The 15,720-nt window shown below is 37.0% G+C and overlaps 1 protein-coding gene across 1 annotated transcript; it reads right to left on the reverse strand.

Annotated features, from left to right (window-relative positions):
- Window positions 1-1,094: 1,094 nt before the first annotated feature.
- Window positions 1,095-14,002, reverse strand: LOC140163832 (sulfotransferase 1C4-like). Its single transcript, XM_072187147.1, has 7 exons — window positions 13,904-14,002; window positions 12,114-12,287; window positions 9,894-10,015; window positions 7,671-7,760; window positions 6,863-7,102; window positions 5,525-5,708; window positions 1,095-1,201 (listed from the first exon to the last, which is right to left on the reverse strand). The coding sequence occupies exons 1-7, from the start codon at window positions 13,929-13,931 to the stop codon at window positions 1,095-1,097; spliced, it is 945 nt and encodes a 314-aa protein (XP_072043248.1). The 5' UTR covers window positions 13,932-14,002.
- Window positions 14,003-15,720: the final 1,718 nt, after the last annotated feature.

Here is a 15,720-nt window from a genome sequence, read left to right on the forward strand (position 1 = left end):
TTTAGGTCATCAGGGGTCAAATGTCATATAGGGCCAAATGTTAAACTTTGCCTGATTTGGTTAAATGAGATGACTCGGAATCAACCGCCTGTGTTCGAGTCACATTAGCTGTAGTTATTTTGTAGCAGTACAAAAATGTTGGCCAATGTGGGACTAGCACATCGGCCTTCAAACAAGAGTTTATTCAACTGTACTATAGACCTGCATGTAAACTATGTCACAAATGCTGTTTAGAAAAACAATATAGCACACAATTAACTGTAGTTCATGAAGTACAACAAATAATTTTCATTGGAAAATAAACTATATGAGTGGTAGTCTCCGTATTATGCAAGATGCAGTAATATTATACCATGAATAGCCTTTTGTCCTCTGTCTGCCCTTAGCAACGACAGAGAGTGCAGTACAAACAAATGAAACTCAGTGAAACCTTTGGAAATCTAGCTTATTGAAAAAAGGGGGTTTGTACTCAGAATTCGAAAATCCATAAATGAAACTTCGAAGGTGTTGATACACTTCAAAAATGTGCAACAAACGAAAAATGACATCACTAATCCCCGCGATTTAAACCAGTCCCCATAACGCCATAATTATAACATTTCTTTAAAAATAGATTAGTATTCATTTTCAATAAAATGTTAGCATTTACTCTCAGATATGTCCCCTTTTAATTTTGAGGCAAACAAGTGAGGTAAAGCAAAGAAAATTGGAATTTATTACTAACGCCAATGCATGTTACTCCGGCGGTTGTAATATGGTACGATCTGGCGTGTGTGTGTGGGTGTCCCGCACGTCGTGTACGTAGGGGTGTGTTGACATCGCATACGCCTTCGACTAATATTTCTATCGTAATAATAAAACGACGGTTCCGGCGGTTTATTCAAAATCTCGGATTTTGACAAAACTACAGTACCTAAAGTCTTGATTTTTGCAGAGAATTTTTGTTTACTAAAGTATATTTCAATCGTGTAAAAACCTGAATTAAAAAAATGTTTGGGGCGTTCTCCTCAGCAAATGTTATACTATGGCTTTAATACAAATTACCCTGTACGATAGTTGATGATTTGGCATGTATGAAGAAGACACACAATTGATTAGAAATCAAACTGTAGACCCGTGTCTTCCAGTTTTTCCTTGCAGATTTCATCAAGAGTTTTATTTTGTTCATCAGTGAAGTAGTTTCTCCAGTCCCCAACTTTTCCTGCAATGAAACAGAAAAGATGCGTTAAATGTTGTCCATATACCGCTCCATATTGATTTCCCATTCATATTGTTAGAAAACGTGTGGCAAAAATTCTTAATCGATTGTTTGCAGAAACGTGCACAATATTTCTTATTCTTAAACACTTGAAAATGTTCTTGCAATCTTCATTGGTTATTACCCGTGTGATATGACACGATATCACACACTTTAGCGCGTGCGTATCGACCGATACTCGTACTCGCTATTTGCATCAATCGGAGGTGCATAGCAACAACCAATGACAACGGGACTGATCGATTGCATGGCCTAGGTAATTCCTTGTAAAATGTAGGATTTAATTTGATTAAAATTTGGACACTAATTAATATATTTATTTGAATTGAAGTGTTTAAGAATGAGAATGAAGGTATTGTTTTAGCCGCTGGAGTGCATCTATCGTCTCATATACGTCTAGCCCTTTTCTATTCACAGATTATCCATTGTATTCTTTTGTTTCAGGTTCGTTGCCTCGACCATTACCTAGAGTAATGGAGGTAGCTAGCTGCCCAGAGACCATTATCAATTCAATAGCTCAAGATAACGGTCTCGGGGCAGCGAGCTAAACAAAATGAACACCATGGACATTCTAGAAACACTATGGAAAGGATCACAACATACATGTAGAATCTGAGTTGGTTACTTGTCTCGGATAGTCTCGGAACAAATGCTTTTACAGCCCGATTTAAATGCAAATGTTACATGACAAGAGAAAATTATAGTGGGCTCCTGAAGTCCGCATAACAGTAATTCATATAAGACCACTGGTGCTTAGTTAAATTTATGCAAATTTTAATTAGCATAACGAAGTAAAAATTAGCATGTTAGTCGCTCGGAAGGCGAGACCCCGAAGGGTCTCGCCTTCAGCGACTAACATGCTCACCATCCTCAACAAGACACCGATTATCTATGGTAATGGTCTGTTTCTCACCCTTTATCTACTACATATAACACGCGACATCATTACTTTTGGCGTAAAATAACTCGGCTTCGCCTCGTTGTTGTGACGTCGCCCGTGTTATACCGTAGAAACCCGTCTATAAGGAATAGTAGCGACTGTGATGATAGCATATTTCACGCTAGCGCCCTCCACAATATTATAACATTATGGAATTTGAGCAAATCATTTACCGACACAAGCAGGTATACAATGTATTATTTTATCTTTATTTCGCATCTCACGAGCATAGCTCACTTGGCAAGGCATAAGACTTTGGTTCTTTAGATCGGAAGATGGTGAGTTCGAGCCTCATCACGGTCACACAAACTTTTATAAACATAATATTGTTCAAACTTTTCATTTATATTTTCTGGCATTTTCTAAAGACTCCTTTCGTGATCATTTTTTTTTCATATTTAGTTTAATTTATTCTATTGTTTTTCTTTTATTGTTTCTTTTCGTTGTCTTTTTTTCTTGTTTAATTTTATTTTTTCTTTATTTTTCTTTGATTCATATAATATTGGCAGGATAAGGAGAGGAGGAACTAAAGACCCATTCAGTGATTTGCTCATCCGGACGATCGTAAAAATCATCAAAATTCACCTTTGTCATTGTCATAGATGTGGTAACATAGCCTGCTAGTGGTTCAGCAGAAAACCGTGTGACACATAATATACATTTGGCTACATTTTATTATACGATAAATACGAATTTATTAAACATGGTAACAAATATTCTCTAGCAGATCGGTTATACGATGGAACTGGTAGGCATAGGCCTATTATAAATTCGGGATATTAAATATCTTCCTGACGAGACAGATCTGCGCGTGTGGTCAAAGACGATTCCTTACTAGCCACAGACCGTCCGCTGGAATTAGTTGAACATGAACCATTCGCTATGGCTGTTGGTCGGACCTCTCATCTCTCCACATCGATTGTGACCTATAATCCCCGACATTGCCCTTATGAACTCACATCCTCCTGTTTTATTTCAATACGCTGGCGAAGTTACGTAATAATCGGATTAACTACCATAGCAATAGGTGAAAACAATTTTTGAATATACCGCGTTATACACTGATACGTTCAGGCGGTACCTCTTCATTGAACCATATCATGCTGCACCTGTAAGATTAGTATCTTTGAAAAGACCAGTATTGTATTCAATCTATGATTGCAGACATACACAGTACAGGTGATGAGTGTAACCTGCTTGTAGCGCAGCGCGATATGTTCAAAATTGTTTTCACCTATTGCTATGGTAATTAATCCGATTAATTACGTAACTTCACCAGCGTATAATGGCCGAATAAATTCTGACCATCACTTGGCTTGTTGGATTCGTCTATACTACAATTCGCTGTCAAAGTGACGTAATAATCGCAATAACTACCATCAAGCAGATTGCACTAATCACCCGCGTATGTCACCAAACATAGATTGAATACCACTCTTTTCATAAATACTAATCTTACATGGCGAGTGATTAGCATTTCTTTGACAACTATGGTTCAATGCATAGGTGCCACGTGAACGATGAAGTGCAGGGCTATATATTCGAAATTGTATTCATCAATTGCTATGGTAGTTAATCCGATTAATTACGTCACATCGACAGCGAATAGCCTATGAGTATGGGTTCAAGTGGAACAAAAATAGTGTATGTCCATTGCTAGCTACGGTAATTAATCATGTTAGTGTTTACATCACTACTTCGGTGAAGATAAGAGAAGTGTGCCTTCTCTACCAACGCCTGTGATATAACAGGTGCAAGCGAAACCCAAGCGAAACAAAATTGAATGACCAGAATAGTTTCCTTTGTCAGATGAATTGATTGAAGTTTTTGAAGACACTCTATTCTTGATGGGACAATAGATTCAAATATGGAATAATTATTATTCCTCATCTATTTTTTAATTGAAAAACTGCAATTGTGGCAACAGAACAATATTTATTTTGATTTCATTTCAAGTAGAAACAAAATCGTGCTTAAGCCAAAAACGCACCCTACCTACCATTCCTCAAGAATTGGGATGGCACAAAGGTGCAACATAGGTTTTTATTGCAAAGACGAGGACAGACAAGTAGTTACAACACATCTGTCTAACCGTGGGTTTCGCTTTATTTAGAATAAATGCTTTACTAGTTTCTATAAAACCACAAAATTACTAAAAAAACTATTAAAAAAAAACTAAAAAAAAAAAAAAAACACCTAAAATTAAAAGTAGAAAGGTAGATTTGAAGAAAGATAAAAAGAACATGTCAAAAGTTAAAATTAAACGAGAATGAAAAAACGGAACCGGTGCCCGGACCATGCTCTCTTCAGCATCTCTTCAGTTCCAAAGTCTGACGCTCTATCAATTGAGCTATACGATCCTGATATACGAAACAGACGTTATTATGTCAATACAATTGATTGGTGTTACAACATACTTAGATGGAATGCACAGCCACCCAGTGCCAGTATATATTTGCTCAAACTCCAAATACAAAAAGCAACCAATTTTATTGAGGGCGTTTCTTAGGTATATCCTTGTAGACGGGGTTTTACGGTATGAGACAATAGATGCACTCCAGCGGCTAAAAATACCTTTATTCTCATAATGTCATGGTAATTTTTCATGTTATTGTTGTGGCGATATATTATTTTATATCCCGTGCCTTCTTTTTTAATTTATTTATTGATTCAAAATTATGGTGTCATTCACCCCGAGGGAGATCGCTCTCTCGTATCAGGTCGATTAGACTATCGTTATACGTCACAATAGTCTTTTGTAAACGAAGTTATTGTGGACGATGCAAACGGATGATTAATTGTAGTCTGTGGCATTCACTCAGAGGCGTAACACCTCTCCATAAACTCTCCGTGTGCGTCAAGATTTGAACACAACTTCTTAGTTTAGGGCGAGAACAATTCTTGCTAATTATTACTTGATAATGGAGTTTGTTCTACTCCTAGTTCACTTGTTAGTTTTAATATAAAGTTTCATACCGAATGAAGAAGATGTAGTAAGTAATAAATATAATTTAATTATCAGTAAAAATGTGGTTTTGATTGTCTTCATGTTTGTGTGATAATACTCGTGCTTGGCTGAATCTAAAAGCCTAACTAAGTCCCTGGTTGAACCTCTAGTTCTATGAAGAACTTTATTTTAGCGCCCCTACTCATACCAAATCAACGATGAAGAGCCGAGGAACAGAAGTACCAATCAGAGAGACTAACCGAGACGAGTGAACCAAGACGCATCTACCAAGCCGTGTGATTATTCCCTGGTACCTACCTCGCCGGCTAAAATATCTAGCGAGTCCTATTCCCAAAGTTCTTTATTAGATTATTCTCACCTTTTCGCATGAATGAAATATCTTTGTCAGCGGTCACTCTTCTTGGAAAGATGCTATCTGGGTTTGTCATCGGGTTCTTCTTCATACTACTAAATGTAGTATGTTCAGTGATGCTGTCTAGAATTTCTTCAGAGTAAGAATAGCCAACAAACTCACAGATTTGCGCCACCGCGGCTTTATGGTCCTGTCAATAATTAAAATATTTCTATACATAAATAAAGTGATAAAACCACGCTAATATAAAATTAGATGAGTATTTTAATATGAGAAATAAATCAGAATAAGTTAATAACAGTAAAATGCGCATGTCGGTGTATAATCGTCCGATTCGTAAAACATGTTAGGTAATCGGGGTGTTGTGAAATGTGAGCTGAGTTAATGAAACATAACACACGAATTTGCTTTCTTACAAAGGTGATACAAACTCGGGGACACAGAATTCAATTTGTCGCAAAAGAACAACGGAGTTTACTAAATTATTGAATATGGTTTGTTCTGTTGTACTACCTTTTTCATATCTTCATATTTGATAAATAGGACATTATCCTCATGTCGCCTATTCCAGAAGCCCAGATAGTGTTCATACCAATGACCATAACATACTGTAAATAAACAACCAAACAAGCAAAGACAACAAATAAATAAATAAATGTTTGTTGCCATGAGAGAATAACAAGCCGCAAGAAGAATGTGTTAAACTTAATGCTATAAAATCTTACAAAATCGTACAAGGAATAACAATGTCCAACATGTCGTCCACATAACGTTTCCATCGGGTGGGGGGGGTTGTGACGAGCGCTTCTTGTTCAATCCACTCCATGTACAAGTTCGCTACAATTGGGCTGACCGGCGAACCCATAGCACATAGCTGAGACATTGAAACCAACAGAAAAAGAAGGCACATAAAGGAATCTATTTGGATAAGAAAGAGGGGGCAGCCTGATTTGATGGTGTCCTAAAACAAAAAAAACACTAAGGCCTAATTTATTATATGATAAGTAACTACTATATTCAGGTTTTTTTAATATAGCTGAAATAGATTTGCAGATGCCGTGTACTTTAAGATCGCCTAAACAGTGGGGTAGACAAGGCCAGGGAGCAACTGGACGGTCCCCATGTTAGATGTCTTGTCCCTTTCCGCCCTGATATTTAAGATTTTTAGGCCTTTCCTGTATTGTTAACATATTTTGCCCCATGGAGGTTGCCTTGCCCCTTCCCCCTTTCACCCACCTCTCTGAAAGTGCCCTGGCATTACGCCTAAAGCAGATCATAAATACTCATTTAAAATTAACTTAAACGAAATGTACAATATTTTGAATTATACTCACACTTTCCCGCCATAAAATCATCAAAATAGTTGTCCCACGATGAATACTCCGGAAGCACCGGCTGCCATTTGTGAAAATTATAATACGACACGGCTAAATCTTTGGGATTCCGTGCCACGTAGACAATTTTGGATTTCTTCATCATGATATCAGGAGGTAGTAGCTGAAACGGTAGATGCGATTTTAACAGTCTTGGAGATGGCAAGATCCTAGCCAAACTAAGTGGTGTAATACCGACTGGCATCTGACACTGTGATAATATTAAACAAAAAGCTCTAAATGATTCAATACCACTTTTAGATTCTCTATACCACAGTTTCCAATGAAAAATAGACAACTTCAAGCACGATTTTCCCATACTTGGAACTCTCACAGTCAAAGATATTATTATCAATTAAGATTTAATAGAAGGTTGAGTCCTCAAATGACCAAAATTTCAACATATGATGATCTGAGACTCTCCTGGTTTTAAACCACTGAAGTGCACTCTGCTTGTTGGGGGGGGCTAAATAGGAACACATCGGATTTGGGTAGATAGGAGCACACCGGATAGGTAGGAAAATCGATGTGCAGGGGATGAATGTAGGGGAACCTTTAATCAAAACTGTAAAATGATTGTAGAAAGCATGTCACTTCTGAATGTTATTCTAAAATTTTGGCTTTACAGCTTGGTATTTTTCAGTAATTTTTCAGTACCTTATTTCAGAAAATAGTCCCTCTTTTTTGGCGTTGCCATGGAAACGGTCTGCGTTTGAATTATCTTGATAGCTTAAAGGGCCATTCAGTGATTTGCTCATCCGGACGATTATAAAACTAACCTGTTTTATACAGAACAAAAGCATTCGAAACATCACCTTTAAGATGTACCATAGTAACAATAACGCCTTCAAAGGTGGATAACAGCGAAGCTGAAAAACATATATTGTGAAAGTTGTAGGTTTAAGGGTATACGATGTATTGTTGGTCGAAGCAGCAGAAAAAAAGTAGTTCACAGCATCTTGCGTGTAGAAGAATTCAAATATCACATATATACTTGTGTAGGTCCTGTGGTTTTTGAGTTATGTTGTAAAGAGGGCTGGAACAACAACACTTTTGTAAAACGTACATAATTCATTAACAACAATAACTTAAGCAAGTTTTCAAAGTTTTCAAAGATTTGTAGAATGAACTTTTGCAAAACACCAAATAATATATTAATTCAGATAATGAAAATCGATTTTGTTGGCTGTTTCGACCAACAATACCTCGTATACCCTTAAACGTATTATTATTCATGGTTTATTAAAAAACACAATCGCAATTAAAAACTGAATTGATGTGCAATTTACAATCAATATTAAAAAACAAACAAACTGCATGACCTATAAAATACCAAAACCACATATGGCACATATATTCGACCATAGGGCCTCCCCAGCAAACACAAAACGTTTTCGACATCATTCGCCAAAGGTTAGAAAAGCTTGCCAGGAAACGTTTAAATGTCGGGTTGTATAAAGAACATATAAAGAGAATAAAACATTCAAAAACATTTTTTGATAACCTCCTGCAAATATTCTAACATAAATGTTGTTTAAGTGTTGACAAAACATTTAATGTTATTAAAACGTTTTTACCTAATCCAAAATCTTCAAATATAACCTGTTTAAAACGTCTTAAAACTTTTGTGTTTGCTGGGTCCTCCTGCAACCAAATTCCAAGGTAAGAAAAGTCCGCAGTTTTCTGTTTTCCGCTATACGAATGCGTGTTTAAAAAGGGGGCTAATCGGCTCACCACCTGAACCAGAAAATGAGATTAAAATGGAACTGTAATGATTAAGGCTACATGCTCTTTTTGGTTGAAATTTTTGGCGGGAAATAATCCCGCACAAATATAAAGTAATCTTTTCCCACAACTAAATACCATAGTCAGGAAATTAATGATGCATCTGGTTGTTTAGATCATTACTTTCATATACTTTAGTTGCAATTATCCCAGAAAATTCTTGATTTATTTTTACAGAGTCTTGAATTGACGAGGTTTATGATCAAAAAACGTCACTCGGTGTATTTTGAAATTCGAGGCCATAACTCTTCTCAAATTATCCCCAAATCATAATTTATTATATACACGTGTAGCAAACCCCAATGGGAATAATTGGACGTTGTTTGCGGAGCCTAAATTTGATTTGATTTTATTTCACAATATTTCTAGTGTGAGAATTTTGACCTATCAATCCCTTTTCGGATTTCGCATCCGAATTCATTAAAATGTGATATATTGAATTAATAATGAGTACGCTTACCTTTCTGCAACACTTCCCGGTACCATTGCGCATCTGGTGGCAGCCAATATTTTGGCTTAAAACAGTCCCTTCCTATCATTTTTGAACAAAATATTCCTCGAAATTACGTACGTGACACGTATATATTGGGACAGCGAGGAAATGAACTTCCCATTTACGGTGGGGTAGGCTATTGGAAGCTATTATGGTACCAGGCATGTCAAGCAGATGCATACATAAGGGCGGTATATTCAAATGCTTTTGTCTGGATCATTGAGACAGTATCGATCGCGCAAGTAGGCTTATACACGTAGAGGTGTGTTGTCGCTCCCCTGGTTTTGACATAAATTACAAGGACGTCTTGAATGACCCAGCGTTTTTATTATATTTATTAGAAAATTAATCGTCGTTTATTACGAGTCCTAAGAGTCATACCAGTTCAATTCATCAAAATTAATTTATATTAAATGAAAAACAAACAAACAAGTAGAGTCCAATGTCTTACTATGACTGTATTACTACCAAAATCTGCTTTTAATACACTAGAAACGTGTTGATATGTATATCTTTGAAAATCGTCAGACATTAACCACAGGTACCGCCGTGGCACAGTGGCATCGTTCACTGTTCAGCATAGTGTATCGGCAGTGGTTCGAACCCTGGTGTAAATTTTAGTATTTTTTATTCTTTTTACTAATACGCTGTGCCGTTTTTAAAACGCGCCCCTGAATGAAATTCATGGGCAAGTACCCTTAATTATACAAATAATGTTACCTACATCTGGTTTTTGGATATTGGCTTCCAAATATGGTATTCTCAGCATGGTGTGTCCTGTCCTAGTTCTCTCCACATCCGCGTTATTCATCGCAAGGAACATAATTTCCTGAGCCCAGGTAGTACCTAAATTTAGAACAAAATTCAACAAAATGATAACGAGGTTAAGATTAGATTTAATCACACTGAGAAATAATCGGGGATAAGTTAGGGAGCAGATGATTAATACATGTAGTTGAATTTTAGACATCAAGTAGATCGTTGGCGTGCTTATAATATTGTACGCGCCACTTTTCAAAAAGGTTCTTAAATGTCCTGCTAAGAAAACCTTCGCTCAAAAAGTTCCTGAAAATTATAAAAACCTGTAGAGAACCATGAACTTGAGATTATAATCAGATCTGCTGGACTTTTTATGAGTGGCAATACAGCCTGTCTCAAAAAAAAATTGTGCAAGTGAAAAGCGCCCTCTCTGGCAATTAGAAAGTACCGTTGTGACATGATGCTTACATCAACGTCAAGGGTACAGTCTTAGCTCTCACATACCGTTTGTTCTGTTCAATTTGCTCTTTTTAATCTCGAGATATGTTTAGTTAACAACGAAAGGGTAAAATTACAATTGTGCCACTTTTACTAGGGAATAGGGCTGTACATGTAAATCAATGATAGCTGATGCGTCTAATGCACTCCCCTTCGGGGCTCGTGCATTAGACGCATCAACACCAGCGCGCGTGCATTATTTTGTCTAATTTCATTAATTTGTCAAATTTCATGAACTTGTCAATGTTCATTAACCTATAAGTGTGCAATATTTGTTTGTCTTTTAACATGTATTGAATGACAAAGAGAACAGTATTTACCATGGTAAAATCATTGACATGCACATGTATTTAATTTTACAGGAGAATGTGAAATATTTATTTATCGTTTAGTTTGTGGAAAAAGATAATCATTATACCATTATCATGATAAAACATTGAAAACAATTTTGTATTTTTGTTTAATTGATGCATTCGTTTAATTTCACGAAGGAACTCTTGATAAACTTGATGCTATCATTGCTTTACATGTACAGCCCTCCTCCCTAGTAAAAGTGGCACAATTGTGATTTTACCTGTTCGTTGTTAAGTAAGCATATTTCGAGATTAAAACAAGCAAATTGAACAGACTAAACGGCATTTGAGAGCTAAGACTATGCCCTTGACGTTGATGTAAGCATTATGTCACAACGGTATTTTCTAATTGCCACAGAGGGCGCTTTTCACTTGCACAATTTTTTTTGAGACAGGCTGTAGTTCACATCTTGGATGCATCATCAGGCCAACTGATGATGTTAACGCTGCAAAAGTGCGTTGACCTGTGGTGCGGATGTTCTGCTACCTCTTTAGAACCAAAAAACTTACGGTTCTTGTAAAAACCATCAAGGGTTCCCCCGATAGAACAAAATAATACGGAATGTTCAAGGTTAATAATTGCAGAATAATAGATGACCATGGTTCATTTCAAGTGGTTGATTTACTTTTCGTTATGGTTTTTGTAATTTGTAGTTCCGTTGAATGTGATTGACAGGTTACGTAAGACTTGATCAACCCTTTTGTCTCTTATTCGGATTTACAAAACAAATGGACGACGCTTCCGTTAACCATGACTACAGTCATCTTTCTTGTTGTGGATTTACTAATCTAGTCAAGAATTTGTAAAAGACATACTCCAAACAATAATACCCGACTATAGTTTGATCAACTAGTAATCGGCGGGAATTATGCTATTAGGTTTTTACCACTACGACAAAAAGTAGACCCACGTTAAGAGTGGTATAGCTGATCTGCCTGGTCTATATTTTGCGTGTTAAAGAAAGTAGACAAAGTATAGGACTTCAATTAATAATTTTTAATACTTATGGCGAGATGTCACAAGACAATTTTCCAAATATATTGATATTAATCCGGGATGTTATAAGGCCCGCCGATTACAAGCTGACAAAACTGTATGTAATGACAGAATGATTAACAATATAATTCACACTCTGAATACCGATAAGTAGAGTTATAATTTGTAAATCAAAGACTTGAAACGACTTATTGTATATTGGCAACACATCATTTGTCCTTTACAGTCTTACTTGCACAAACTTAGGGTATATTGAAGGTATATCCTATATACCTGCTTTAAATGTATGAAGATGAATTTAGGCCAACAGCTAGGGTCATATCAAAGGTCTGCGTACCTGCTTTCGGGTAGGACACAACATAGACATCCTCCGATCTAGCCTCCCATTCAGGCATCCGTAAGAGGGCTTCTTCTTGTACATTAGTATCTGCAAACCACACACCATTAAATTGGTACATCTTAGTTTCTGTTTTGGCCATCTGTTCTGCCATGTTCGATGTTCTCAGTCGAGCTGCAAAGAAAAAAACCCGATAATATGAAAATTCAATTAAGGACACGAATTATTAATTAATCAAATAGTAAATTGAAGAACAAATTTGTGAATTACTAAACTTGACTAAGCTGCAATCTGTTAGGATTCAAGAAGAGACAGATTCATAGCTGACAAGGCATTTAAGAACTGGTTGTGATATTAGAAGCCCAATACCTTCTCTTCCAATACCATCTTTCTTACATGATAGAAGAAGGGTGTATTCTTCTTTGTTGATGAGTGTCTCTGTTTCTGTCAGGTGTGTTTCGCAAAGGCCAAGGATGTCAAGACCAAATCTTCTATAAACTTCATCAAGGAGGATTTCCCAATGACCTTCCGTCCTTGGCGTCCTGGCATTCCAGGTTACACTGGAGCTTATTTTATTTGTAGGTTCCTCGACAATAGTCTTTGTTATACCGTATATGTTCATCTTGATTAATAATAACATATTTTTATTTATCAAATTTCGACTATGGCATAGTCTATTTCGATGTATGTGGATGTGTGTGTGCACAGAGCAGATTATTATTAGTAACCTAGATTTTGAAACTTCACGCTCGAGGAGAGGGGTGGGGAGAGGCTATGAGTATATGGGGGACAAGTTGCAGGGACAAGAGAGAAAAGAGAAAGGATAGACGAAAGAAAAAAAGAAAATAAGAGGAAAGGAAAGGAGAAAAGGGAAATGAAAGAAGGGGAAAGAAAAGGAGAGAAACGGAAGAGCGAAAGGAAAAAACATGAGGACGAATAAAAAAGAAAGAAAAAAAAGGGAACTGAATAAAAACATACATTTATTTTGAGCAAAATATTGGCCAAAATACATATTAATGCGCCTTAAAGGCGCATTATTATGTATTAATCAATTAATATGTAAAAATCAATGTAGTTATAACTACATTGATTATTGATCATCAATAAGATACAAAGAAATTATAAATTGACGTAGGGCCTATTATGAAAACCGTGTTACGAAATTGCTTCAAACAAAAGACATATTGATATGATCAGTTTACTGTGCACTTCTTGAATTAATTTATAATTTAAAACATGCTCAGACTCGGGGTGGAGGAGGGGGGGGGGGCACTCAACATTTAGAAGTGACGGGTATGTGCCTACCGGCGTCGCGAAATGTTGTTTTAAAAAATGTGGGTACAAACAAAATGAAAAAGGGTCATTGGGTATAATATTTGGAAATAAGGGGGTGTTTGGGTAGAAAATTAGCCTACGTGTTCCAAATTTTCCAAATTTCCAATACAAATTGGCTGAAATAAGAGAATTGGAAAGTTTCCGCATTATTTTGTGACATTTTTTCTAATGGGGTATTATGTAGCTGCATCTAAAAAACCGGGGGTCATCGGGTATGACTTTCTTTAAAAGGGATCATCGGGTATAGTCGACTTCAAAATAGGGGGCCTATTGACAGGCACATACCGCAACTCCTAAAGTTGAGTGCCCCAGGGCTTAGACTCAGAGCATATCCTACCGGGATATCCTAATTTCCAGAAATATCACAATATATACATGTACATTCCCCCTTAAAATAATGAAGTTCAGTACCGAAGTCTATGAAAATTACCACGACGGGCATGTAGCCTACTTACCGAACTCCGTGTCTATGAACCTATCCATTGTCAATCACTCTTTCAGGGATTTTCTTTCCAATGAATATCTATGTGAAAAACGGGCTGGGTCAACGTCCAGGACACTTTATTCAGCAGAAATTCCAATGCATACAGTAGTATACAACTAGCGCAGTAAGCGTTTGAAATGCAGTACTTCATCTATTCGTGACCCAGGATTCGTGAGCAGTTGTTTTGTTGCCCTGCTATTATTGCCTACAATGTAACTTTGACCTTGAACTACATTTGTCTTAAAGCGAGTGTCAAGATGTTAAGAATAAACAAGAAATGTTTTTAAAATGTCTCTATTAGCCTTAACAAGTTGCAGATGCATTGTGTTTTAAGAAGACAACGTCATGAACGTTGAAAAATGAAGATCTCACCTAAATACGATGCTTGAACCATGTTATTTTATTTATTTTATCATATCATATAAGAGCTCATATAATTAAAGCATATGCACATTATAACGTTCTCTCAGTATTATCTTCATTGACTAACTGAACTGCACTATGATATGAACTTCTTAATTATTAATACACTGATAGGAAATGAGTCAAAAAAGCCAATAATCGCAGCCATTTCCATAGGCCTTGTGTTTCATGAGTTAAGGCCAATCTTTGCTCTTATTGTTTTCCTTTAATTTTCTCATCTCAGCATCTGTTCATGGGGCGCCTTTCAACGATAGATCTACAGTGGCATACCGTGGCCACTCCTACCCCTTCTTCAACAGCCCGAAAAGGTTGACCCAATTTTTTTCCGATGATTTGAGAAGTGTTGACATTTTGTCCTGCGCATAGAGAATTTTCAGGGTTTGCATATAATTCTGGGTGGAAGAACGTGTTCTACAGATTCAAATAGTTGCCGTTTGGCCTCTCATCTGCCCCTTTCATATTTACGAAAGTTGTAAGACCATTGGTCAAAAAGTGGAGAGGAGAAGGTAAGTCAACAATCTTTTTAGACGATGGACTTGGGTTTGCTAGTTCTCTTTCTGAAGCTATTCGTGTAAGCGATGAAGCAAAAACAGATTTGATAGCATCTGGGCTTGTATCAAACGTGCACGCACAGTGGTGTATGGTATCCAGTGCAGCAGATTGAGTGGCTAGGATATTACATAGACCAGAAGACGGATCTTTTGTGATTCCTGAAGGCGTATTGTGAGTATCAAACAAATTATTCGTGATATATTACAGAAGAATGAAATGAGTAGATTATCAGCAAGGTTAATCGCTAGTGTGGTCGGGAAGATCATGTCTACCAATCTTTGTAACAGGTAGACCCTCCCTCGGGTCCCTGGAGAACGACTGGTAATGTAGATTACATAGCATTAAAAATCAACCCAATGGACTTTCGCGTTCACTTATAATCCGAGTATATTTCTATATTGCTGAATGGTTGACTGTGTGTGTAATCAGTGGTGTCGATTTGTGGATGAAGAGCATTGGCGTACGCAGGGGGGTGTTACGGGTGTGAAACACCCCCCTTGTGTCTGTCCAAAAAATAAAAATGGGGGAGAAAAGTCAAAGAAAGAGAAAGGAAGAGAGAGGGGGAGGGGGAAGAGGAGAGGAGGGAGATGAGCAAGGCATAGGGGACACATCAAGTTATCAGCTGCCTCAACTATATACCCCACACAAATTTTTCTAACCCCCAACGTACATAAATGTGTCGATTAATGTTAACACCCCCCCCCACACACACACACATCATCATCATGCAGTCACACCTCTCTCCTGAAGCCAAATCGCTTCAATTAGGTCTTCAGTTTGCAAAAGTTTCTTAATTCTGTATACATCCCCCTC

Source organism: Amphiura filiformis, chromosome 11 (assembly GCF_039555335.1).
Source record: "Amphiura filiformis chromosome 11, Afil_fr2py, whole genome shotgun sequence".
Taxonomy (NCBI): Eukaryota; Metazoa; Echinodermata; class Ophiuroidea; order Amphilepidida; family Amphiuridae; genus Amphiura; species Amphiura filiformis.